General features: G+C 37.4%; 1 protein-coding gene across 1 annotated transcript; it reads right to left on the bottom strand.

Annotated features, from left to right (window-relative positions):
* Window positions 1–4,278: 4,278 nt before the first annotated feature.
* LOC100894059 (retinol dehydrogenase 8) lies at window positions 4,279–7,730 on the bottom strand. The gene is made up of 4 exons (XM_011684913.2): window positions 7,466–7,730; window positions 6,506–6,685; window positions 5,690–5,783; window positions 4,279–5,173 (listed from the first exon to the last, which is right to left on the bottom strand). The coding sequence occupies exons 1-4, from the start codon at window positions 7,728–7,730 to the stop codon at window positions 4,834–4,836; spliced, it is 879 nt and encodes a 292-aa protein (XP_011683215.2). The 3' UTR covers window positions 4,279–4,833.
* Window positions 7,731–26,668: the final 18,938 nt, after the last annotated feature.

The raw sequence follows: 26,668 nt of genomic DNA, 5'->3' as shown, positions 1-26,668 counted from the left end.
GTCTGGAAGAGGGAGGGGATGTGGGTGATGGGATTTTTGTACGGAATCATGCATACATAATGATGATTAGGCCGGTGATTTTTTTATTTTTTTTTTACCCATGGAGGTTTTCCTGCATTAAAAAAAAAAAAAAAAAAAAAAAATTAAAAAACTAACTTATAACTAGCTGACTAGCTTAGAGAGATAAAAGGAGAGAAAGAGAGAGAGAGAGAGAGAGAGAGAGAGAGAGAGAGGAACAGAAAGACAGAAAGAAAGGGAAGCATAGGCCTATTAATTGAACTGTGTCTACGTCATGAGGGGGCAGGCTGTCGATGTACGTACATTCCGCCTACCCCTTCGGAAAGGCATCCTTCCCCTTCCTGTTTATCAAGGCCTATACCTAGATGCGCTGCTTCCCGATATACATGTACTTAAAAACGTAAAATCATTTCATTTGGTTTCTTTCAAAACTCTCTTTCAAAAAAAAACTTTACTTTGTTTCAAAAGTTGTTATTGCAATCTGATGATGGGTCCTGTTTAATAAAACCTGTTCACTTGTCGGCAATAGCGAGATCCAATATTTGATACAAGTTACTGAAATCGTAGCATTTCATCTGCTGCTTTGCGTGATTTGTTTTGAGCACCTTTGTGATAAACTTATGGCATATGATTGTTTTTAATAGAAACATGGCCCATGTAGATGAAGATGGCTGAACTTAAAGACTGGTTGCTTCTCACTGGACGCAATTTACGACGACCAGACAAACAATCAGGGACGCCATGAAAACAACGACTTCACAATTAGTAGCTCAACTTCCCTTATACTGCCTCTGATTTATTTCTGTATAACCTTTCATTGTTAGTTTGAAGAACTAGGTTAACATCTTTGTCAAATGGGCCTAGAGGCTGTAGATGCGTCACAGTTACAGTCACGTGCAGCAGGGTCCATGCTTATATAGGTCCAGGGGAATGTGAAATGATGCGACTCGTGCTTTTACCGATGGTCACTACTTTTAGAACAGCGTCAAGTATTTCTACTACTATTACTTTCAATTCATAAGAAACGGTCATTTATACCAGCTGTGTAAAGTTCATGACATAAAATTGAGCATAGGCGAATGGACACCCTTCAGTTTAATAATTAAAATCTTGCGTGCGACGGGTGTAACCCCCTCCCTTTCTTTCTCTTTCTTCTATTTTTTCACCATCAGATGGAGACCACTTGCAATCGTGAAAATATTCCGTCGTTATTAAATTCACTTCATAATAAAAATTAAAAAAAGTACAAAATGACCCCTTCTCTGTCCAGATATGAGATGACTGATTCCCGAATATTGGTCATTTAAAACAAAAATTGAGGGAGGGGGGGGGGGGCAAAGCGGTGGATAAACGGGCTCTAGGCCATTTTATGCCAAAAGAACTGAGCTTAAGCATGGACCTACTTCGAGGTCCATGGCCTTAGTAATACACATTTTAATATCAATCCAACTGATTTTCCTCGAGTCAAAATTTAGATAATACATATAACTCTATTATGTTTTACAATGCCTACCATTTCATTTCATATATGACCCTGTACATTTAAAAAAAAAAATTTAAACGAGTAAATAATATTAGACGTCCTTTTTATATCATTATATTTGTACTTTTATTAGTCAACGTGATATTGAAAAATGTATTTAGCCTTATGTTAGACAATATGTGTATATCTTTAAGATGGTCTCGCATGACATTGGAAATGTACAATATTTCGAAAAAAATGCAGCGTTGTCAGTGATGATGGAAATTTCGAATGCGGAAGGGTATGGCTTTGGTTAATAGCTGTGCCAAGAGCACTGTAATGAAAAATTCATTCCAGCTCCTCTTCATTCAGTGCGTATCAAACATCATTACTGTTGACACATAACACAACTGCAGATGGGTGGCAGCAAACAGATGAATGGTCTTCCCCGTCTCTCATCTCACCAGAATGCATCTGCTCATCCGTGTATTGCCCCCATCCCATCATCCCTGATTTACAGGCAATTGGTGGTGTCAAAACAGATTATGATGGTCATCCATGAAATTCTGATGGAATAGACCAGGTGAAAGGGGAGGCTTTCTAGATTAAATCATTTTTAAAGGTACAGAAATAGCATACAGGGGCGGATCTAGGATTTCCCTATCGTTAGGAGGGTGAGAGGAGGGAGGGGGGGGGGGGGGGAGGCGGTAATTTGAAAATTACGCAAGTACGTTATTATGGAGAAATATTGTAAAGCTTGTTTAATTAATTCCACCTTTATGGATTATGTCTATTCACCATTGATAGATAGGCTTAATTCAGGGAAAGTTCACTATCACTATATTAGAGGAAATAGTAAGTGATCAATACAACAAACACTACAGTGTCGCTAGATTAAGTTAATGTGCGTGTGTGTGTGTGTGTGTGTGGGAGGGGGGGGGGTGTCCAAGCATCGGTGAAGAAGTCCACGTTAAACTTTCTAGGTATATTTAATGCTATCTTAAAATCGGGAATATACAGACATTTGGAGGAATAATCTCATAAAACCAATATTCAAAGGAGAAAACAGTAATGACCCTTCCAATTAAAGAGGGATAGCCCTACACAACCTCCCTTGCAAAATTATGTTCAAGAATAATCTACAATTATAGACTCAAAATGCATTGGACGAAAACAACATAATAACCTTTAATCAGATAGGTTTTTGAAAAGGTTATAGGACTAGTGACCATACATGTATATTCATTCTATCCACTATTACATAAAATGTTTAAAAATAAGAAGTATTTGTAATATTCTCTTCAAATTAAACAAATGCATTACAGCCGGCCCATTCTACGATATCATCGAAAATATGTATGAAGATGTACGATTTTCTGTTAAACTGCAAAACAAAATAACCCAGTCTTTCCCCCACTTCGGTAGGAGTAAAACAAGGTTGTGTATTAAGCCAAACATTGTCTTGTTTCTTTGTAATTCAAATTATATTATAAATTCATTTGGAGATAATTGTCATCCAGTGACTTTACATTCAGGTTGGAAAAAAATGACTTTTGTATGCAGATGACCTGGTTTAGCATCTAAAAAGGAGTGTGGAATTCACTTAAATGAATATTGTGCGAAGTGTAATTTAGAAATCAATACGAGAAAGACAGATATAATGATTTTTATTAAGGCAGGACAAATGTTGAAAATTAAGTATATTTATTTGATAACATCAGAATAGAAACAACTAACAAATACAAATATTAAGAATTTATATTCAAACCACCAGGCACATGTACATACGCAATAAAAAAAACTTAATCAACAAAGCCAAAAAAAAAGCTGTATTTAACCTACACAAAATGTTCCCTTTACAGACCGAATTTCCTCAAGAACAGATATACTTAAAATTGTTCGATACCCGTATAAAACCAATCCTTCTTTATAAATCTTGAATACTTGATAAATGATACGAAAGAATAAGAAAAATGCTACAAAACATTCCTACCCGAATCCCTACATTTGATTTTTGTTGAAAAGCGCTATCCAGGGGCTAATCCAGGGATTAAAGATGTGGTTGGCTGCTGGCATCACATGATAAATTCCTCCGAAGAAAGCTTGGTAAAGCAAAATTACGTTGAGGGGAAAATCTTTAAAATAAAATATCGCAAATACATAAAATCCTTTTAAAACTCATTATTAGGCTACTCTCAAATCTGGCAAAACCATAATACATTGTCTATCAATACGTTAAAAAAGCTATGTTTATCAAATTACAAGATAGGTATATAACAGCGTGGAAAGACAGACTATCAAATGAAAATAATATTGCAAACTCTACAAAATTTAGAACATATACAATCTTGAAAACTTTGCAACATCAAGCCCATTATAAGATAGAGATACCATTTTACATATATATATATATATATATATATATATATATATATATATATATATTTAGTTTTACTCTCATGTTCTATTTTCTTTTCTTTTCCTATTTATTTAAAAAGAAAAAAAGTTGTAAAAAGTATTACGAGTAATTACATTTATCTTCATCTCTGAATTATATTCCAGATAGAGACATGCAATCGTACGTACATTCATTGTCATTCCTGGTTATTGTAATCTTTACTTTTGCACTCTATTATTATCTATGTTACACTATAGTTTTGTAATGCTTTATCCAAATTTGGGTATTATCCTATTTGTTTGCTTTTGTGTGCGTTTGTGTGTGTGTGTGTGTGTGGGGGGGGGGGGGGGGTAAGTGCAAGGACATGACTTTGTTTGTCCTGCCACCATAAGAAACTTTGAGGTGAGGTGAGATTCCTATCCCATCCCGTTACTCGAGGTAGCGATTTTTCTTCATCTCTTTCTATCTCTCCCTCCCTCCATCTCTCTCTCTCTCTCTCTCTCACTTCTTTTCCTCTCTTATCCTCTTTTACCTTACTTTTCTTCTTTATTTTTTTTCTGTCGCTCTCATTCCCCCCTATTGGGGCCGCCGAAGAGGGGGGGGGGGCTTTGCTGATGCTGCCCCCACCTGGGGCGCTACTAATTACTATGTAACATTGTATAACGTAGACACAATGAGTGCATTCAAACCCTCTTTCTTTATTGTATTCTACGTTTCACTTTTCTTTAATGATATACGGATAACGAATTGAATATTTTTCGGTCACCGATGTATACTTTTCAAAATTCCTGTTCTAAATGGTAAAAAAGTAATTATGTGACACAAAACAAATTATCTTTTAAGGGGCGGATCCAAGATATCGTATGTCAATTAGGGAATGTAACTTTTTCTCGTATTTTTTGTTCTCAATGGAGCAAGGATCCTGTTTACACTCATGTTTTAATTTTTTTAATAATTATTCTGCTGTCTTGTTCCCTGCTCCAACAATGCGCCTCTCGTTCAAGGCGATCCCTAATTCCGACGGATCCGCCAGGATGCTGGCTAACGCCTCCCCCATACTCTCGGGTAAGGTGTACCTAAACCTCGGCTTCTCCGCCTGTATAATCTCTAGAAGCTTGGTGGCTGCTTCGTCCGGTGTCATGGCTTGTCTTGTTGTCTTCCGGTCGCCGATCCAATTCCGAGCGAATGACCTGTCGAGGTCGTTCACGGAGTCGTCTGCGATGACGCCTTCTAAATCCGCAAAGATTCCCTTTTGGAGCTGTGTTCGCATACCACCGGGCTCCACCATGACGATGCTTTAATAAAATGGGTTTATAGCATTTAAGACATCTTGTGACCAAAGCTTGTCTTAAGATTATTTTAAATTGATATACGTAGCTCTGTATATATTGACGATGTCTCTAAGCACCTTTACAGATATTACCCCGGTCGTAGGATTTAGGCTTGCCCGCATACAATATGGGACACATTCTCAACTCCTTGGAGAGTATTTCAGCGAGGCGCCATTCTACAGTCGCCCAAGATGCTCATTAAACTATGACTTTCGCATCATATAACAGGTATCTATGTAACACCTGGGTAGGGAGAAGCATTGTAGATAAAATGCCTTGCATAAGGACATAAATGCCGTGTCAGGGTTCAAACCAAACCCATGACCTGTGTATCTCCTGTCAAGACTTATGTTTAAACCACAAGACTATGCTATCATTACTTGTATGTACTTATTGTTTGCCACATTTATTTTGTTTTAAAAGGGGGCACAACCGACCCATGCTCCTAACTTCCCGAGTGAAAGTGCAAAAGGAACTTACTCAATATTGAATTGTCTCGCTACCGGTACCAACGACTCGAAGAAACCTTCAACAGCAAACTTGGAGGCGCAATACACTTCGAGTAAAGGGATACCTGGATTATGATATACAAAATACAAGAAGACTAACTTATGCTATGAACATAGCTGCTAGTCTTATTGACAATCAATTTGTTTAAAACTGTTTTAGACGTAGTTGAAGTAAAAAAGGATAAAATCCCCAAAATAAGTAGAATGAATTTAGAAACTGCGAAAAGAGATTAAATCATTTAAAAAAAATAAAAGTTCTATAACTACCGAAAGGGTAAAAAAACGTGGAAAATATTTAAAAAGAATCAAGGTCTAACAGAGTAAATGACTCCAAGAAACCTTCAACGGTAAACTAAAGAGGCGCAATACACTTCGAGCAAAGGGACACCGGGATATATATTAATAGAAGATGCGAAAAATAGGCCTATGACAATGAAATCGTACACAATTAATGGCCTTCATGAGGAACAAACAAATTAGAGAGGATTGTTGTTTTTAAATGCAGGGTATGAGAATGTATTATACATGCTATTATGTTATTAAGCACCCATTTCTCTCTCAAAAAGGCCTACAAAGGACCGGCGGGATTCCAGAAATCAAGTCCCTGGAAACTTACATCTGGCCATTTCCGCACCCCCTCCCCCTCCTTTCAGAACGTTATTGATCATTAAAGTTCTGAGAAGATGAAAACTGTATTAAGAATAAATCGTATCCTCACGGTCATTTTTATGAAATGAGGGGAGACAAATTTATTCCAACTTTATGTGCAACAGTGCAGGTATTTTACCTATTCTGCCTCCCTTGCTGGTCACTGTGAGGATCATGCCCATCTTTCGTTGCTTCATGTGAGGGAGGACGGCTTGGGTAAGTCGGATGACTGCTATAGCATTGATGTTGAAAGCCAGTTCTATCTTAGACCGGGGCATGGTGTCCATGTAACCACACGTCCCAATACCAGCAATATTCACTGTTGGATTGGTGAAGGTAAACATAGTCAGAGATGATTTATCATGCATGTTTATTGATTAAGAATTCATTATAGAATATCTAATTGTTCCATATATTAGGTTGCGGGTCTGAACCCCCTTTGTTGACCTAGCAAAACCTGGACGACGACGCTAGAAGAAGATACGCATGAGAGCATCATTCTGGCCTCACCCAGGCGAATGCTGCAGACCGGAAGGCTTGGGACGGTCATAAGGGAAATGAAACGCCTAACCCCACAACGTGGGAGAGACGGACGCTAAACGAAGGTGATGACGATGAGGTATGTTATGTTTAAAAAGACAATGTATATCAAACCTTGTTCCTTTCACTAGCATTTCTTTTTCATTTACTGTAGTGTATTAGTTTGGTTTATTGTGTTTAGCATAATATTTCTTACCATCAACAGTGTATAAATTACGGAAGACAACCTAAGAGGTTTTTTTTCTTTTTCTTTAAATACAAGATGAATTTAAAGTTTGCTCAGAAACATAATTTTATCAAATTTCCTCATGAGAACCAGATACTAAACATGTATTTTAAAACTCGAAACCTTTCCTATTTAATTCATTGAATTGATATGTATCAGAGTACACCAGTCATGCTTAAGTAAGTGACAGCTTGCATTAAGAGTGTTTAAGACTGTGCATGGCCATATGGACAATTATGATGATGATATTTCAAATGGATGAGATGAACTTTTCTTAATTGTGCATGTCAAAGAAGCCTTATTAAAATTAATTTACAGAGGAAAGCATCTTACTTAGTACATCGATCCGCCCAAACCGAGTCAGAACTGTCTGCACCACATTTTGCACACCCTCATCCTTGGTGACGTCCATCTCCATGATGTAAGCAGTCTTCTCAAGATGCGTTCCCATGGCAACAACCAGATCATCCTTCTGCGTCAGCGAGATGACGGTTGCTATGACGATGTATCTCTTGTCTGGGTCCCGGGCGAGGAGTGTGGCTGTAGATAGGCCTAGACCAGACACGCAACCTGTCACTAACACGACCTCCTGAGCCATAACTGGTTTTCTGTAAGATGAAAGTTGAGATTTTAATAACTTTTTCAAGCTTTACAACAAAAAAAACTTAATGGTAACAGTGACATCCGATGGCAAGATCTTCAAATTCTTGTAGAAAGTCTACAGTACGAAAACGAATCAGAAAAGATGATCGCTTAACTATAGGAATAGGACCACCATTACTAGCAACGTGTGCAAGTCCAAATCCAGAGAAGGTCAAAGAGTCACTAACTTTCCGATATTTTGAAGTAGGGACTTATAATTATGTATATACTCCACCATACAAACGAAGCTACGTGCACATCCACCATTCGCTACCCATACACACGCACACGCGCACACGCATCCACTCACACACACACATCATACATTAATAAACTCCACCTTAAGATTTTTCGTTTAAGGTCTCCATCCTAGGTTGCGTTTATCGACCAGATTTTTGGCTAGAATCAGGTTTCTCAAACGTCTTTCAGGCAAATTTAGGAGGTGATAAACGCAAAGCCTTTTTTAAAGGGCTTTAGATATGGGCATATCTAAAGACGCAAAAATGTGTGTTTTGTATGTGACATACAGCCAGAATCACGTTTCTGAGAGATCGATAAACGCAAAGCTGTTTTGAACCTCACATACAAATAGGCCCACCCAGGTGTTGTGTACAAACATGTGTGTGAAGTTGACCTCCGAGAAACTGTCTGCTTCCCGGGTAAAAACAGCTGGGCAGACACAAGGCCTTTATTTTGAATCGTGAAGGGACGATAAACGCGACATCCCACAAATCACGATCGTATAGTGGGGTATGATAGAGGGGTTCAATAGTGGGGTACGATATGTACATATCTAGTGGCAAGCCTAGATAAACGCGCCCCTAATCAAGCGTCGCTTACGATTGCGGTCTCGTGCACTTTTTCCACATATAGTTAGAACAATACTTCAAATTCATAATAATAATTATAGAAATACTAAGTTCGTTATTATATCTATATGAATAAATCACGTTTACACATGAAGTCATTATCGTTTGCATATTCATACCTTACGTTTACATATTCTTTGTTATTCAGTTATGTATTTGGAAAAATGCAGAAATCAAATCAAATCAAATAAAAACTCAACTAGCTGATATTCTTCAACTTGATTTGATATTCAAGTTATTATTATTATTATTATTTCATTTATTACGACCAAAGCTGTCACACTGGCTACAGTATATGATGTCTGATTTCACATTTATTAATAAGTAGTATTTCTGTTGTATCAGAAGTTGTTATTCGACATCTATGAAGGACTTCAATATCGTTTGCGATATTTTATTTATAGGAGATGACGACTCTTCTGGAACAATCCTAAAAAGTAATTACTCTCTTTTGGAGATTCAACTTTCTGTTGTATGTTGATGATGTTATTCGTCATCTATGAATGACTTTAATATCATTAGCGATATTCTATTTTTAGGAGATGACGACTCGTCTGGAACAATCCTTGAAAAGGAAGTACTCTATTTTGTTAATGTCATCGGACACATAGGCCTATTTACATGATGCCATCCCAGGCCGGGGTTGGCGGCTATGTAAATCCATCGTATTAAAGGACAAGTCCACTCCAAAAATAACTTACTTTCAATAAAAGCAGAAAAATCAGACAAACCAATCAAAACAAGTTTGAGCAAAATCGGATAGCTAATAAGAAAGTTATGAATTTTTGAAAAAGTATGTAAAACTATGGAACAATGAGAATCACGACACAAATTGCCAAGATGATTATCAGTTTGTGACGTCATGTCCTCACAACTTATCAATTGCTTTATATAGTTTAATCCCATTAATTTCCCTTTTTATCCCCCACAACTTGATTTCCCCATGCCTTTGCCCAGGTTATATGATTTGTATCATTATTGCGTGCATGACATTTCCCAAATTTTTTTATGAATTTTGAAGAATTGATACTATTTGCCGAATATTACATTTCATAATTATTGATTTTTATATAAATAGTTTATCAAAATTCTATTTTTCATGATTTAACTGGACAAAAATTACTCTTTATTTGTGCATCCACACAAAAACATATTACTAACAATCTAACTTGGATGCTGGTGTGAAGAAATAAGATTCTTAGGGTGAAAATAGGAAATTTATATTATCAATATAAAGAAAATAATTAGTGAATAATGAGGACCATACGTCACAGACTCATGAGTGAGTTGCCAATTTGTGTAGTGATTTTTAAAAAAATTCATGTCATTAAAAATTCATAACTTTCTTATTAGTCATCCGATTTTGCTCAAACTTTTTTTGATTGGTTTGTCTGATTTTTCTGGTTCTATTGAAAGTAAGTTATTTTTGGAGTGGACTTGGGCTTTAAATTATGAGATCTTGCTCTGACCTCTGCATATAACGACAAAGTCGAGTCCATTGCTTGGTCAGTCAAGGATATATATTAACTCGACCACCCGACCCGACGCGATGATTCGAAGAAAGCCAGAGCGGTCTTGCCCTAGCTGGGGGAGCTGTTCTGCTCTGGAGTGTAAACATCTGAATTAGCATTTTGTCTAAACCAGGGAGGTGGCAAAGGCAAAGCCTATACAGCATAATTTATTCATTTTTTGCACACAAATCGCCGAAATAACTTTTCACCACCATTACAAAAAAAACATGAAAATGTTTGCTACGTCACGATCAGGTGGATAGCTTAGAAAAAAAGGTCTGAGAGAAAGAGAATCCATACCTTTGTCATTGCAACGTAACTGACCCTTTCCGGATGGGTGAAGCAGATCTTTATGTAATTTTGTCGGAGACAATATAACCGGCTAGTTTCATATTTATTAGTCAAATACCAATCTCTATGGAACTGTGTAGCGCTTATTTTTTTACAGAGATACTTTATTGTGAAGCAGACCCTGCTTTATTATTTTATGAATAAAAAAAGACCAGTTACCATTTTGTATGAGTCAAGGAAATTGAACATATTTTCGGGAGAGAATTAGACTCAACAATTATTTAACATTACAAAATCAGATACATTCTACAATGTCATTGTAGCCCATAAAGTTGGAATAATTTTCATACATCTTTTCATGATATTATTGTGAAAATATGTTTTATTCTTGATAGATCAAGTTTTATGTCTTTTCGAAACTTTACTCAACAATCTCTATGACTTTTTAGATGGAGAAATAAAGTTCTGAGAAACTATAATACGATACATGCATTCGAAAAATCAACCCACCGAAAAATTAATAGCCTTGTGCGTCCCATATTGAATTGTGAAAACATGACAATGATGTATTACATAATCCGAAAATGAGGTCTATAAATCTAAGTTATTGAAAGTGCCCTTAAAATAGGTTGATTTTGGGGGAAATAGTTGCCATCGTGTTATATAAACTTTATCCATCAAGAATGGGTCATATTCTCACTATCACTTCGTGAAAAGGGGTAACTAAAAATGACCTTTCAACTTGAAGGGCAAGTAGCGAAAGAGAGCTTAATGTTTTTCAGAGAGATTGACCTGTACAGTTCTTAAATCAAAATATCAATCAATCTGATCTTAGGCCCACAGAGCCCCTAAAAACAGACCCCAAAGTTGGATCGCTTTCACCCCACCTATAGCCCATGCACCAATGTGACTGGACATTACACACACAAACACACAGAAATAAAAATGCTGACAAAAGTTTCCGTCGGGATGGGGTGTCAGACGGCTCCTAGAAATCGCGGTAAATATTTCTCCTTACACCCCATTGACCAGATTCGGTCCGAAGGTAGATCTATTTCTGCATGTCCATTAAAAAATATATTAGCTAACAAAATCGTCCATCTGGAAGGGGATGTAATACTCCCCTGAAAAAAGACACCAAAGTGACCTTAAACCAAAATTTTCAGTCCCGAAATGATCTGGATGTACAGACCCCCCCCCTTTAAAAAAAAATTGTATTTGACCTTAAAAGTGTTTTACGCAATTCTGTTAAAATTTACATAATGCAGTTTGGGGTAATACAATTTTTCTTTAGGTACAATTTGGTACCAGATAGCCATTATCCAACTTTCTATCTCTGCCTCTCTTTCTCTCTTGCTCCCTCCCCGACCCTCTCTTCATAAAAGAATACCAAGACATTTTATGCACTATTCATAGAGCTTTTTATTATGATTAATTAGTGGCTCATTTGGTGTTCGTAACTGAATTCACATGCGTGCTTTCTCCTCATTTCATCTTTCCATTTAACCGTCCTCATCCTAGGGCACTTGCCAATATTAGAGTTTACGTGGGGCACCCATCAGAGGTAAACAAGAGGACATTTATGAGAAAGAGGAAGTAGAATTGCATTTTTTTTTAAAAGAAACGGAAAGGGGCACGAGTCAAATTGAAGGGGGCACTTATCAGAGGTGAAAAGTGGCATTTCTCATACCTTAAAAAGGAGCACTAATTATAGATACAATTTGGGCACTTATAAGAAAGGGAAATGAGAATTTATTACAATAGAAAGGGGCACTTGTCAAAGTAAAAAGGGGACCTCTCCGATTTGAATTCGGGGCACTTATGATGTATAAAAGGGGCACCTTTCTGACGTTAACAAGGGCACGTTTGGGGTATTTGAATATGTGAGGTGGGGGCACTGTGGCCCTCTTGTCATCAGGGAGGGCTACCTCTGAGTGGAGTGTTGATACCCAACTGTTGTTGTGTTGCTGGTGCGTGAGAACATTTTCAAATTTTTACTACATCAGCCCCCTCAAATTCTGGCTCATTACGCCACTGAGGGGAATGTTACACCGATGGGTTGTATTGTTTGGTCAGGAAATTTGTAAAACGAAAGGGCCTTTTTCAAATCGTATCTTTATCTAATAACGTTAAATATCCTCTCATGTCCTCTCTCAATCAATTTTCTGTTTTTAAGATTTATCCTTATCTCAATTCTTTTAATCCGATTTCGCTCCGTTTCTCCCACTGCTGTATTTCTTTTGTTCTTCTCTTTCTTTTATCTTTCTGTTTGTCTTCCTGTGCACTTTTCCTTACTAACACCATGATTCCCCCACTTCTCTTTCCCCCTCTCTCTCTCTCTCTCTCTCTCTCTCCGTATCTCTGTTTCTTTCTCTCCCTCATGCCCTCTTTCGTTTCCTCTCTCTTCCTATGTTTTTTTTCGAAGCCAACACTTCCAATGTTCGTACAGATAGTCACTGATAGTTCGGGTATATTAATGTGGTTTATTCCGTTATGTACAATGCATGTTAGTCTTTGGATACTACGGATGGCAATAATAAGATAAAGTAACTCTGCCGATACAACACTGAAATGGAAATGGAAATATGAAGAAAACAAATAATCAGTTTGTGAAAAGAAAAAAACTCAAAATGGGAAACCATGTAAAATGACTTCTTTCGAGCGAGCCGACGACAATACACACATATAGAGCTAATTTTACATCCTTGTTTTCTCTTAATTCTTTACTGTACAGGGCTTATATTCATTCATAAAACCTTCCTAAGCCTATAGTTGTCAACTAGCTTTGTACTATAGCCTATGTAATTAGTTGATAACTAGTTTAGAAAGGTAAAATGAATATGGGCCCTGATCGCATGTCTACCACATTGTCAATGAATATCTTCCACTATAATTAGAAGGGTATAAATGTGACTTTTAATTTCAATTCAACAGCCCAATTTCGGCGGAAACGGATCCTCTCTGCCCTATATTCTACATCGTGCATGCCTTGTGTTTCGGCATGGTCAGCAACTCCCATCCCTCCGTGCTTGATTTTTAAGCACGTATTAACCTGCGAATGCACTGCACTGCGCCTATTCCCGAATCTTTCCAATTTTATTTTCTAACCATCTCCACTAATTCCACTATATCACTGAAATTCTGATTCCTGCGAGAGAAAAAAAGTTCTTTGAAATTTTTAAAGGGTTTTTTAAAAATCGATAAATATCAGATTGATCAAATTTTTTCGAAAGATATGACGCATTCTACTACCATCAATTTAGATTTCAGAAGAAATATAAAACTGAATAGTCATTAATTACGTTGATAAATTCAATTTTGAAATCTATAGATAGGTGGAAAGTAACTTTTGATATCTTCATCGTTTTTAAGAAAGCATTTGACACCATCAATCATAATATATTACTAGGTATAAACTATTTAAGTATGGTATTCGAGTGTTACCTCCTGAACGGTTTAAGGACTATTTTTAAGTTGAGTAACCGATATTAGATTGTCCTATGTATTCAAACGTTATCTGAAAGGAAGAAGATAAGATGTGGTGTTCCACAAGGATCACTATTTGGGCAAACGGTGCTTTTGATCTACATAAATGATCTGCCTTGCATTACTGATAATTAACATTTTCGATGTTTGCCGATGATTCCAACCATTGTCATACTTTTCCAGCTAGTCCAGAGAGAAATTGATGTGAATTAAGTGAATAATAACAAACAGCAAATACAGATTAGGTGCATTGATAACAAGATTAAATTAATTGAATGAAAACCAATCTAAAGCTATAGTCACAACCCGCAAAAGTAGCCTGCTCAGCCTCTCATGTCCTCTCTCAATCAATTTTCTGTTTTTAAGATTTATCCTTATCTCAATTCTTTTAATCCGATTTCGCTCCGTTTCTCCCACTGCTGTATTTCTTTTGTTCTTCTCTTTCTTTTATCTTTCTGTTTGTCTTCCTGTGCACTTTTCCTTACTAACACCATGATTCCCCCACTTCTCTTTCCCCCTCTCTCTCTCTCTCTCTCTCTCTCCGTATCTCTGTTTCTTTCTCTCCCTCATGCCCTCTTTCGTTTCCTCTCTCTTCCTATGTTTTTTTTCGAAGCCAACACTTCCAATGTTCGTACAGATAGTCACTGATAGTTCGGGTATATTAATGTGGTTTATTCCGTTATGTACAATGCATGTTAGTCTTTGGATACTACGGATGGCAATAATAAGATAAAGTAACTCTGCCGATACAACACTGAAATGGAAATGGAAATATGAAGAAAACAAATAATCAGTTTGTGAAAAGAAAAAAACTCAAAATGGGAAACCATGTAAAATGACTTCTTTCGAGCGAGCCGACGACAATACACACATATAGAGCTAATTTTACATCCTTGTTTTCTCTTAATTCTTTACTGTACAGGGCTTATATTCATTCATAAAACCTTCCTAAGCCTATAGTTGTCAACTAGCTTTGTACTATAGCCTATGTAATTAGTTGATAACTAGTTTAGAAAGGTAAAATGAATATGGGCCCTGATCGCATGTCTACCACATTGTCAATGAATATCTTCCACTATAATTAGAAGGGTATAAATGTGACTTTTAATTTCAATTCAACAGCCCAATTTCGGCGGAAACGGATCCTCTCTGCCCTATATTCTACATCGTGCATGCCTTGTGTTTCGGCATGGTCAGCAACTCCCATCCCTCCGTGCTTGATTTTTAAGCACGTATTAACCTGCGAATGCACTGCACTGCGCCTATTCCCGAATCTTTCCAATTTTATTTTCTAACCATCTCCACTAATTCCACTATATCACTGAAATTCTGATTCCTGCGAGAGAAAAAAAGTTCTTTGAAATTTTTAAAGGGTTTTTTAAAAATCGATAAATATCAGATTGATCAAATTTTTTCGAAAGATATGACGCATTCTACTACCATCAATTTAGATTTCAGAAGAAATATAAAACTGAATAGTCATTAATTACGTTGATAAATTCAATTTTGAAATCTATAGATAGGTGGAAAGTAACTTTTGATATCTTCATCGTTTTTAAGAAAGCATTTGACACCATCAATCATAATATATTACTAGGTATAAACTATTTAAGTATGGTATTCGAGTGTTACCTCCTGAACGGTTTAAGGACTATTTTTAAGTTGAGTAACCGATATTAGATTGTCCTATGTATTCAAACGTTATCTGAAAGGAAGAAGATAAGATGTGGTGTTCCACAAGGATCACTATTTGGGCAAACGGTGCTTTTGATCTACATAAATGATCTGCCTTGCATTACTGATAATTAACATTTTCGATGTTTGCCGATGATTCCAACCATTGTCATACTTTTCCAGCTAGTCCAGAGAGAAATTGATGTGAATTAAGTGAATAATAACAAACAGCAAATACAGATTAGGTGCATTGATAACAAGATTAAATTAATTGAATGAAAACCAATCTAAAGCTATAGTCACAACCCGCAAAAGTAGCCTGCTCAGCGGCCGGGTGGCGATTTTTTAGTCAATTTCGCACCGAATTAATCGAGCGTTCGCCGTCGAGCGATTTAGGTCAAAAATCGAAGCCGCTAGGTCAAAGGCTGCCGAGCGGTCCCTGCCCAGTCGCTCGACGGCGACCGCCCGGGCACCGAGCGTATTTTGTTGCCCCGCCGATCACCGTTCGGCCGCCGGGCAATTTCTTTAAAATTAACCGGTGGCCGGTGAGAGACCGCTCGGGAATCGGTGGGTCATCAGTCGGTCACTGGCGGGACGCCCGCTAGAGAAGCTCCCCGATTTTGCCCAGTTTTTTTTTTTTACCTTAAATCGACCGGCGACCGATGGGATATCGATAGTGCACCACCCAGGCATCGCTGACGCTTTACAGCCTGCTCGACTCCTCCAAAAATCGTTGGGCAATGCCAAAAATTCAGCGGCGACCGAGCAGGCTTCAAATCGGTCGGTCGCCGCTCTGAGTTGTGACCATAGCTTAATATAAAATAATAACATTGGTAGATATCTGTATTGGAATAGTCATTTTCGTTTTGTAAATCAGTGTATTAGAAAGAAAGTTAGGGCGTCATTTTTGTTCTTCGGTGTACATTGATAATATTATATAAAGCGTTTATACAACCACACATTTCTTACGAAATAGAGGCGAGGAGAAGCACTTACAAAATTAGCCTAAGTAACATATTACAGAAAATGGCAGTTCGTGCTATAACATTTAGTGAGTGGAGAAATCATATACAGAGTACAGACCCACTATTTAAAAGAATACAAATCCTAAATATGTATAATTTGCACGATTTATCAATATCTACTATAATGTTCGATCTAATAAATAATAACTAGTTGCCTAATTTTCAATAATGTGCTGTGACATTAGCGATTCCACAAAAAAAAAAGAAGGTGGACAATTACGTCTTCCAAAATAATTATTTAGAACAATACAAAGTCAATTTTCATTGTCTTTTATGGCCAGTAAATTATGAAATAGATTACTTATTAATGTCAGATTTAACAAGGTCTAGAAAAATGTTTCAGAATAATGTTTTAACACATTAATTGTTGAAAAACCTTGAATGAAAAATCCATGTAGGCCTAAATATTCTGTATAGTGTACATAAGATTCTATTTTATATCATCAGTTGTATTTTTCGAAGCATTGTAAGTATTCTAAGTTTTTTAGTACCGATTGAAAGGGTACATTTGTTTTTTTCTGAACTTTACTCGTACCAAAATACTTTTTTTTTGTTTAGCTCTAAGATGTTACTCTCGACTAGCACATGTGCTGTTTTTTCGGCTGGCCCCTTTTTTGTAAATAAATAGATTCCCGTCTTGTACGCGTCAATACTAATGTATGAAATATATTGTACTTATTAGCTGTTGGTAAGTACAACCAAATCAAAACATTGATCCGATGACTTGCTCAATGTGACACTTGGGATGTGGGAACCTTCAGGTCTTTCATGTACTGTGGAATCTTTTTGATAGGTAATTCAGGTGAAGCCCAAGCCGTCTTTATGCTTGATTTCATCACGGATGGCTTGGTATCTGTAGTGTCATGAAATGAATGCATGATAGAGTTTTCTTGTTGGTCAATGTTTGGAAGAACAAGAGGCTGGGCTGTAGAGGTCACTTTGGATGTTTTCTGTACTTCTGTTTCTCGCCGATGTAACGAATGAAGACAAGACTCTGATTCTGAAAAGCAATGTCCCGTGGCAAGATAATTCTTTGACCGACGTGAAGTTAGAGAGGGCAAAGAATTAACCCGAATGATATCAAGCTTGTTCACATCTGAAATCTTCTCCAAATCAACCATGGAGGCAACATTCGTGAAAATGTCGTTGACGCGAGTTTTGTTCGGTGTGTCATCTTCGGATTCACTTTCAGAATCAATGAAACACATTCTTCAGTCGCTGTGGGGGATATTCCTAGACTCGTGTAGTAGCAGTCATGGAGCCATGTACAATCAGAAATGTAGGATGGAACATCCTTTCCACTATGGATAAATACTAATGGAGCGACGTTGATTGTTGGTGTATACTGATTGAAACGTCTATTCTCGAGTCCTGCACTCATGAATTTAGCAAGAACCGGTTTGTCATCAATGGTGCCGTTTCCCAATGTTAAATCTTTCTTGTTTTTCGATCTATTTTTGGTTGACGTAGGAGTTAGCCTCGATGCTGTCTTTTCTGCCATACTCATGTTGCCTATACTGCGGATGGTGTGTTGTAGGCTTCTTGTTTTTACGGACGAGTCTTTAATCTATAAAAAATGGTCATAACAAAATCAATTATAAAAGAGTAAACAAGATTTGTCTCCCGTTAGATAAACTTTGACACAACGATTACTGTATACCTCTTTAAATCAATAACCGTAACCGGCGTAACAATATGTGCACACCTTTTGCAAGTAATATAAAACAAAGTAGCGGAACAAATCAGTAAATATCTTCGGATTTTTCTCAAACTGTAGTTTTCGAGAAAACGCCTCAAATTGTCAGAGCAAAGCATATATTATATTTTGTTAAACAGTTACTACTAATTGGACCTCATAAATTATTATTTTTGTAATGAATAAATTGAAACACTGGCTTCTATTAACCAATTTTCAGTTTTTTGTTGTTGTAAATCTATAGTTACACTTGTTCTCAGTTTCCTCGTTTCATGTGGAATATGAACTGATCTGCCAATTCGTGTCAAAATTTGATTAATGATATCACAAAACACATTTTGCATGCTGTTGGAGACACGCGTCTTCCTTTTTTTTTAAAGAACTTTGTAATATTTTCAAAAGAAGAATTTCGAAATTTATTTGTAAAGGAAAGGACTCCTTTTCTTGTCAATACCATCTACACTTACTCGGGTAATGCACGACTTAAAACAGTATTTTAAAAATCAATTGATATGTATACACGACATTCATTGAATACAAAAGAATACAAAACTGTCTAAACAATACAGTACACACACAAAATTACTGTCTAGACGCAGTCAGAATGTAAGGTAAAGTCAAGCACATCCAGGCCATGCAATATCTAGTAGGTACGCATAAAGAACTCGGTTACCTGAAAATTATTGACCAAACTTCGATACGTATCCCCTTGGAGTTGATGCGGAGAAGTTCTGCTCGAGACTTCAGGTGATGTTACCTCGTCAGCGTAATAGTTTCATCTGTGATGATCAAGTTTAGTATGCAGCTCATATCTCAGGAATACTTCTACAGCTGCGTCAGAGTTACGTCATACGTCACTACGTTGGCGATACCACAAAGAAAAAAAGAAGAGGAAGAAGAAGAAAGAAAGACTGCGTAACTAGTATACCATCGTGACTGATAGGAGAGAGAGGAGTATAGAAAAAAATCAAGTTCAGGTACACTGAACTGATTAGATGAGAAAAGATAATATAATTCACTGACATTTCTGATTGTTTTAGGCGTAATAGTTGAGCGCTTGTTACGCGTCATCATAAATTATCTAGTGAATGCGCTACGGCTGCTTAATTAGACCAGTCACGCATACACTTATTGTTCACCGTGATTATGGCAACAAGGACAAAAGAAACATCGCAGAGAGCATTGAAATCGTCATATCCTAGCATGTAGTTTCTTTTAGAGTTCACTTTTGTGATGTCTTCGGTGACACACAATATTCTTCTTTACTGGTCTATTTGCACGAAGTTGGTGCTGGGCAAGGAATATTGCAGCCATTATATCACCGCGAAAGATAGAACGACCCCCTCAGGCGCGTACACAGGGGGGGGGGGGGGGTGTTTGGGGGGTTAACCCCCCCCCCCCCTCCTTTGGTATTTTTATGTTTGTAACCCCCCCCCCCCCCCATCACTCCCCTAAACCCCCCCCCCCCCCCCTTTGGATTTTTTTTTTTTTTTTTTTTTTTTTAATTTAAAAAAAAAAAAAAAAAATTCACATGGCTGACCTAAAAAGGTGACCTTACCCCTCCCCCCCCCAGTGGAGCGAAATGTCAAATTTTCAAATTTTGAGAAAAAAAAAAAAAAAAAGTGTCCTCTTACCCCCTCCCCCCCCCCCCCCAATATTCACATGGCTGACCTAAAAAGGTGACCTTACCCCTCCCCCCCCCCCCCAGTGGAGCGAAATGTCAAATTTTCAAATTTTGAGACCAAAAAAAAAAAAAAAAAAATGTCCTCTTACCCCCCCCCCCCCCCCCCCCCCCCCCCCCCCCCCTCCCCGCTTATTCAGCGGCTGGCTGAGTTGTTGCGAAATTTTCGGCCCGATTTATAAATGTTAAACCCCCCCCCCCCCTTGAAAAAATCCTGCGTACGCGCCTGAACCCCCTACATATTGTAAATATTGTCGTAAATATCATTACATAAAACTGACCACTGATGCCTGATGGTAAGTTTGGCATTAATGGTAACTTTCACAGAAACCTTGATTTTATTGGCTTTTGAGTGATGTTGCTATGATAGATGATAATGATGGCAAAGTTACCACCAATGGTAGGCTACGTTTTATTCAACGGGCCTACGATAAAATAAAAGATCCAACAATTTTCAAAATACCAATTTTCGTGTCATTATTATATTTCATGCGCATATGCAAATGAGGATTTAGCGCCATTTCATTAATAATACGCACAAGCGCACATTTTAGCGCAGGCCAAAGAGAACGATGAGAGACAGAATAGAAGAAAAGTTAAGACAAAGGTTACAACAATTTTCAGAATACCAACTTTATCTTAACAGCAAAGATTCAACAATATTATAGATACAACAATATTCACCAGAGCTTTTAGGACTACTTGAACATCCTGGAATGGGTGCCAGGAACAAAATAATGCCAGAGGTAAGAATGTCAGAGTTAAATAATTATGTCAGACTTAAATAGTCTGAGGGGAAAATATGTCAGACGTAAAAAAGTCAGAAGGAAAAAATGTCGGAGGTGAAAATGTCAGACGTAAGAATGTCAGAGGTAAAAATTTCTAAAGTAAGAATGTGAGAGGTAAATTTGTCAGACGTAATAATGTGAGTGTTGTAGTATCTTACTATGACTCTCAATTAAGAACTACTCTTGGAAACAGTGGGTTTGTTAACACTGAAGAAGTTATATTCTGGTTTGTCTCGCGCTGCTTACATTCAGCCTTTCTGCTCATTCGTACTGTCCTCTCACACTGTTACCCTTCTAGCCAAGAGGTGGCGCTGTACCTCTTACAGTGAGAGCTAAATATGTCAGAGGTAAGAATGTCAGAGGTAAACAAGATGTCAACTCAGAAATAAAGAATTCTATAAATGTAGTACTTTACGAATTTGTTATAAATCAAAGTGCTGTTCCTCTGAATTTGTAACATGATTGCGATAAACCATCTTATTGAGCGGAATATCATTCTGCCGAGAAAACCACAGAAATGCGCGCGTTACTAACGTAATTTGAAATGAAGCGCCGCTACTTAGACGGCCATAGGGTTGAACAATTTGAAAGGGGATATTGGAGCGGAGATGAAATGGAAATGTTAAACATTTAATGATGTGACCTTTTCTGGAATAGTATACTTAATTTGTTTCTTTTTCATGTATGAAAAATGCTCGCTCCTGAGGGGAAGGCATTGAGGTTTCAAATTAAGCCCCCCCCCCCCCCCCGCCAAAGAAAATTCTTGGTATGATTTACTTTGATGAAAGCGTACAAACGTATTTTTATTCGAAAGTATTTACTCAGTGTCACTAAACGAGGGAGAAAGTGCAAATAAAAAAGGTAACCAAATAATAGTAAAAAGACGTGATCGTGGAGCCCACTTGCTCACTAGCCAAAACACATTAATAGTTTTCTGTTCGGTTAAAAGCAAGGCAGTGGTAATGTCACAAGGCGGGAATCGAGCAACACCTTGCAGCTGAGATGTTTTGCTATTTTTGGTATTGCCAACCTTGCTGACCTTGCAACCAGAGGACTGATTCACACAGATAATTAGGTTGAATAGGTCACCCTAGGGCGTATCCCTATCTTGACAGGCCGTGCGGGTCGCCGTGGGATTATAAAGCGGAGTTATAGCTGTTTTCATTTCTAGGTTCGCCATAGCGATTAGACATGCCGTAGCCATGCCGTACAGCGGTTCCACGTCGACCATACGTCGAGCGTACGGTAGCCTTGCGTTTTACATACTCCAGGGGTGAAGCGATGGCATCAGTCTGGCCGCACGGTCGCCGTATGGTCCCCCTTCGGCCGCCTTGCGGGCACATTGCGGCTATACCTTGCGTCTGCCGTAGTATTTGTCATAAAGCTACGGCCGCCGCAGGCCGCGCCCTAAGGCGAACGTGCGTCATCATTTCAAAGGCCGTACGGCAGTCACAGATTTTCTGTCTCCACAAATTCAAAATACGCCGTGCGGCTACCCTAACAAATGTGACCGCTACCGTATGTGACCGTGGGAATGCTGCGGCGGTCCTAGCTGCTCCACACAGTATCCGCATCGTCGTTGGGTCAACCCCCCTCCCCCCCCCCCCCCCCCCCCCACCTTAGCACACTGGAGAGAAACCTTTCAAGTGCTAATATTGTGAAAAGAGATTCATCTCATCTGGTAACTTCACCAAACACATGATAACTCTGGATATACCTACGTATTAAACTGTTACTTGATTAAAAAAGACGTTATCATGCACTGTTTTTTATGGTCTCCGTTGTGTTAGTAGATGCCAGGAAAACATCACTAACGGGGGTTCAAAATTGCAACAAAAACAAAAATCACCTCGCCGCTACGCGGCTCGTGGACGATGCTCTGCATTACGGGCGTTCAAAATTACGGGGGCTCTGCATCGTCATTGTGTCAACCCCCCCCCCCCCCCCTTAGCAAAGAGCTAGATCTGCCCCTGCTAAGCATAAGTAACTTGTACGACTTCGTAATCTGCAAAATATGAAATAAACTGGTTGATTGGTAATAAACATTTTAATTAATGTTTTAGTGAGCATATACGATTCCTAATGCATTAATACCCGCTAACACGTCACAACTCGGCAGGATTCAGACTTAGGCAGAGAAAATGGCGATTCCTTATATGGTACACGAACAGACGACGCGTGTCCGGGCGCGTGTCATATTAAATAGTTAATAAAATCACCTCTGAAGGCTCGAATGAGCGAGTTTTCGTATCAAACATGTTTTAATATTACTCTTTACAGGATTATGAGCCTTAAAGGGCTGGGTTCTATTCTCCTAAGGGGACTATTTTTGTGTTGGGCCTTCAACGAGTGTTCAGCGGCTATTGTAATTGATATTCAAGACGCACAAGAAAAGCATACCAGAACGAATACAGTCCATGTTCTCGAGCACATCGTTTATTTAACCAGGGAGCCACACGAGAAATATTGTAAATACATGAACAATTATTATAAAAATAACATCGATTTCGTGAAAACCCCAATATTAAAACCGCTAGTGTATTTCATTTTTGTGAGATAATAGAATTTTATGATAAAAAGGGTAGGGGCCGACAGGCCCGGGCCACCCCCGCAAAAAAAGAGTAAACAAAGAACAGAAGAGGGTAACCACAAATTTACCCTTTTTTTTTTTTTTTGCTCAAGGAGGGGGGGGGGGGGGGGGGGAGGTTTTGAGTAATAAAAAAAATAAATAAATAAAACGATTACATTTTTTTAGTGCACACATTTCGAACCGACGAGTTATGGTCGCAGTGTAAATGCAGCTATGGTAATTAATCGAAAAAATTAACCGTCGACCTTTCATCCCTCATGTTCTTTTGTTCTCTATATCCTTACCACTTTTTCTCTTCCTACGTCATGGGATTCCTGTCTGACTGACCTATTGCTCCTACGTACTGTCTCTGCTTTACTCTTTGTTTTTGTCTCAGGCCTTGTCCTAGTCCTTGTCTTTGTAAATGATAAATAGATGAAAAAGTAAACAGATGACTGAATGAATAAATCAATCAATAAGTAAATACATTAATGACCAAAAATAAATAAAAGAATACTAATTGGAAGCATGAAATGCTGTTTCCTACGTGAATTTCCGGGTAATACATGATTTTGTTAATCATGTCTTATATAATTTACAGACGGGTTTACAGAACTTGCGAAGATGAATATTAAGGAACATTGTAACCATCAAACTAAACGATCAAAATAAGGTCCATGATTTTAAACTCGTTTCTCAAAATCCTATTTTGACATGTTTGCAGTTTTGATGGCACTGTAAACGTTCAGCCATTAGGTCAATTATATGTTATTGATTGATTTTTTAAATTCTTCTGTACTTTTTGATGTTTGTTCGGTCTACAAATGTATAAAAATATATTGTGCCAATACGACTATGCTTGTTTTGAAGCAAAAAACAAAACAAAACAAATAAAATCAAGCCATCTAACATCTTGTCCAACGAACAATAAAACATGATGAAGACATACAACGGCATGGTCTCGACAAATTCGCTCTTGGATTAAAAGAGCCCTGATGTCTGAATCAAAACAAAAACCAATCATTGGAGAGGAATCTTAACACCCCAAAACTGCTCCTTAAGAAAAAATAATGGTGGCTTCTTGTAAACAGGTCAGGTCCGCCACGCCGTGAACTTCCTGGGGGACTGAGCCGAAAGGCAAAATATTGTTGCGTAGTGTTCTAGTACAACTGGGGTTCTTTACCAATACTTAGCGTTGTTTAAATAATTGTATTTACAAGATTTTTTTGCTTTTTACATATTTCATGTATTATATATGTATATATATATTTCCATGGTAAACATACAATGGAGTAAAATTATTTGTCTCTTTTGCCTGGTAAAAACTCATAGGTTGGACTTGTATCGGATTAATGTTTGTAGGCTTACATTGTGAAGTTGAAGGAAATTACAGTAATTTGCAGTATTCAAGTGTTGTGACATTCGTGCAAATACTTTACTAAGTGTAATACATTGCATTTGCAATCTAGATTTCACTTTTGTGGTACATCAATCCAGTCTTTATCATCAGTATTGTTGTGGTTATTATTATTACTATACTATGATTATTATTATCCTCATCATCATCATCATCATCATCATCATCATATGTCACCTAGAAACGAATTACGATGCACGATGTAGAGGTATACGTTGTTAAAAACATTATTACTACTGCCTTGATCATATTGTGTGAAAGATATTTGGGTACTTATTTTCTGCACTAGCAAACTTACCTACCAAATAATATGACAAACAAGTACCATTTTACATTATTAGTAGTACGGTATGCTTGAGAAAAGCACTTGGTGTTCCCGGATATGCAGGTAGACGAAAACATGATAAAGTAAATCATAGTGACAAAGACAAAGGAAAAGAAATTTGAAGCGTCGCACCAAGCTCATTAGGGACCAGTAACTTCTATATATATATATATATATCTGCATAAGTGCGCACTGAAGCCGGTCCACAGGAATACTATTACAACGCGTATAGGCCCTGATCAACCATACACAAGAAACGAGGTAAATACTGAAAGCTGAATCGAAATAAGGAAAGGGCTCTCGATCGTAACAGTTCGAATACGGTGATCTGAGGGAGGAATGTCTCTCTGCATGCGGTAAATAAAACTGAGATTTGAACTTTTATCCCATGTTTTATACTAAAGTTCAATGGGGGATCTGTTTGGAGATTTATATCCGGAAGATTACAAATTTGAAACAGAAAGTGACATTTGTATGCCAAAGGAGTAATGTTCTCTCTCTTAATGTGCTTCAAACAATTATATTCATTTAGTAGGTAGAAAATCTAATGACAACCTTGCTCTTAATATTACACTGGATATTTCTATAAACAGAAAGACATGTAAAAGGTTTCTTGGTGTTTATATCAATAAAAACTTGACTGGAGCGACCATGTAAAAGACATTGTTACACAAATCTCCAGAAATATTGGCGTACTGTATAGAATAAAATGTTTTGTTTCTGATAGAATATTACTTATGCTATATAATAGTCTAATTTTACCACATATCTCATATTGTCATATTTTTTGGGCAACATCCAAGTGTGTGACAAATAATTTTCTTCTGCTGCAAAAGAAAGCTGTACGCATTATGTACCCGAACTGGTTATCATGAACATACTACCCCACTATTTTTTTAAACTGAAATGCTTAAAGATCGATGATATTAACTTCCTCCATATTGCCATATTTATGTTTCGTGTCAATATCAAATTGTTACCTACTTCATTATCTTCTAAAAATCTTTTATATTAGATGTTTAATTTATGTCAAACTATGTTCATTGTAATTGATAGGTATATTTTTGTAATTTTGCATGTTTTTATTTGTGAATTGTATCGCAATTCAGCCTTTTACGGCTGCGAAGATATTGTTTAATAAACCTTTAATTGACTTGAATTGAATCTTCAATGTTCCTACCTAATAACATGGCTCACTTATGTTCAACAAGGCAGTCATCGAATTACATTGTGGTCAATCCTCACATTACACTATCCCTGAAATCAATCAGACATAGGGGCCCAGATGTAATGAATTCCCTACATAACAATATTCGAAATATAAAATCACCAAACTCCTTTAAAAGAGCACTCAAATGTATTATCATTTTACAGAGCTCAGTTCCCATTATATCGAACATAAATTTAATTCTCTTAAGATCTAAAAAAAAACTTTTTACTAGACTTTCCATTATACTTCTGTTTTGTCTTTCTTTGTAAATAGTGTAAATAGTTCACAAACCTTTAGGAATTTTATTTGTCATATATTACATATTTGAAAGGTGTTGTAACGATTCAAGCTC

Source organism: Strongylocentrotus purpuratus, unplaced genomic scaffold (assembly GCF_000002235.5).
Source record: "Strongylocentrotus purpuratus isolate Spur 01 unplaced genomic scaffold, Spur_5.0 spur5_scaffold_7, whole genome shotgun sequence".
Classification (NCBI taxonomy): Eukaryota; Metazoa; Echinodermata; class Echinoidea; order Camarodonta; family Strongylocentrotidae; genus Strongylocentrotus; species Strongylocentrotus purpuratus.
Note: the sequence above shows the minus strand (reverse complement) of the source record. Positions and strands in the feature narration are given on the sequence as shown.

Excerpts from the sequence above, each read along its gene's own strand:
- LOC100894059 (XM_011684913.2), bottom strand. The coding sequence starts at position 7,730 with ATGGCTCAGGAGGTCGTGTTAGTGACAGGTTGCGTGTCTGGTCTAGGC. Across the intron at positions 5,784-6,505 it reads CAGCAAGGGAGGCAGAATAG|GTATCCCTTTACTCGAAGTG; the intron begins GTAAAATACCTG and ends ATCATAATCCAG. Across the intron at positions 5,174-5,689 it reads GCGAGACAATTCAATATTGA|CATCGTCATGGTGGAGCCCG; the intron begins GTAAGTTCCTTT and ends ATTTTATTAAAG.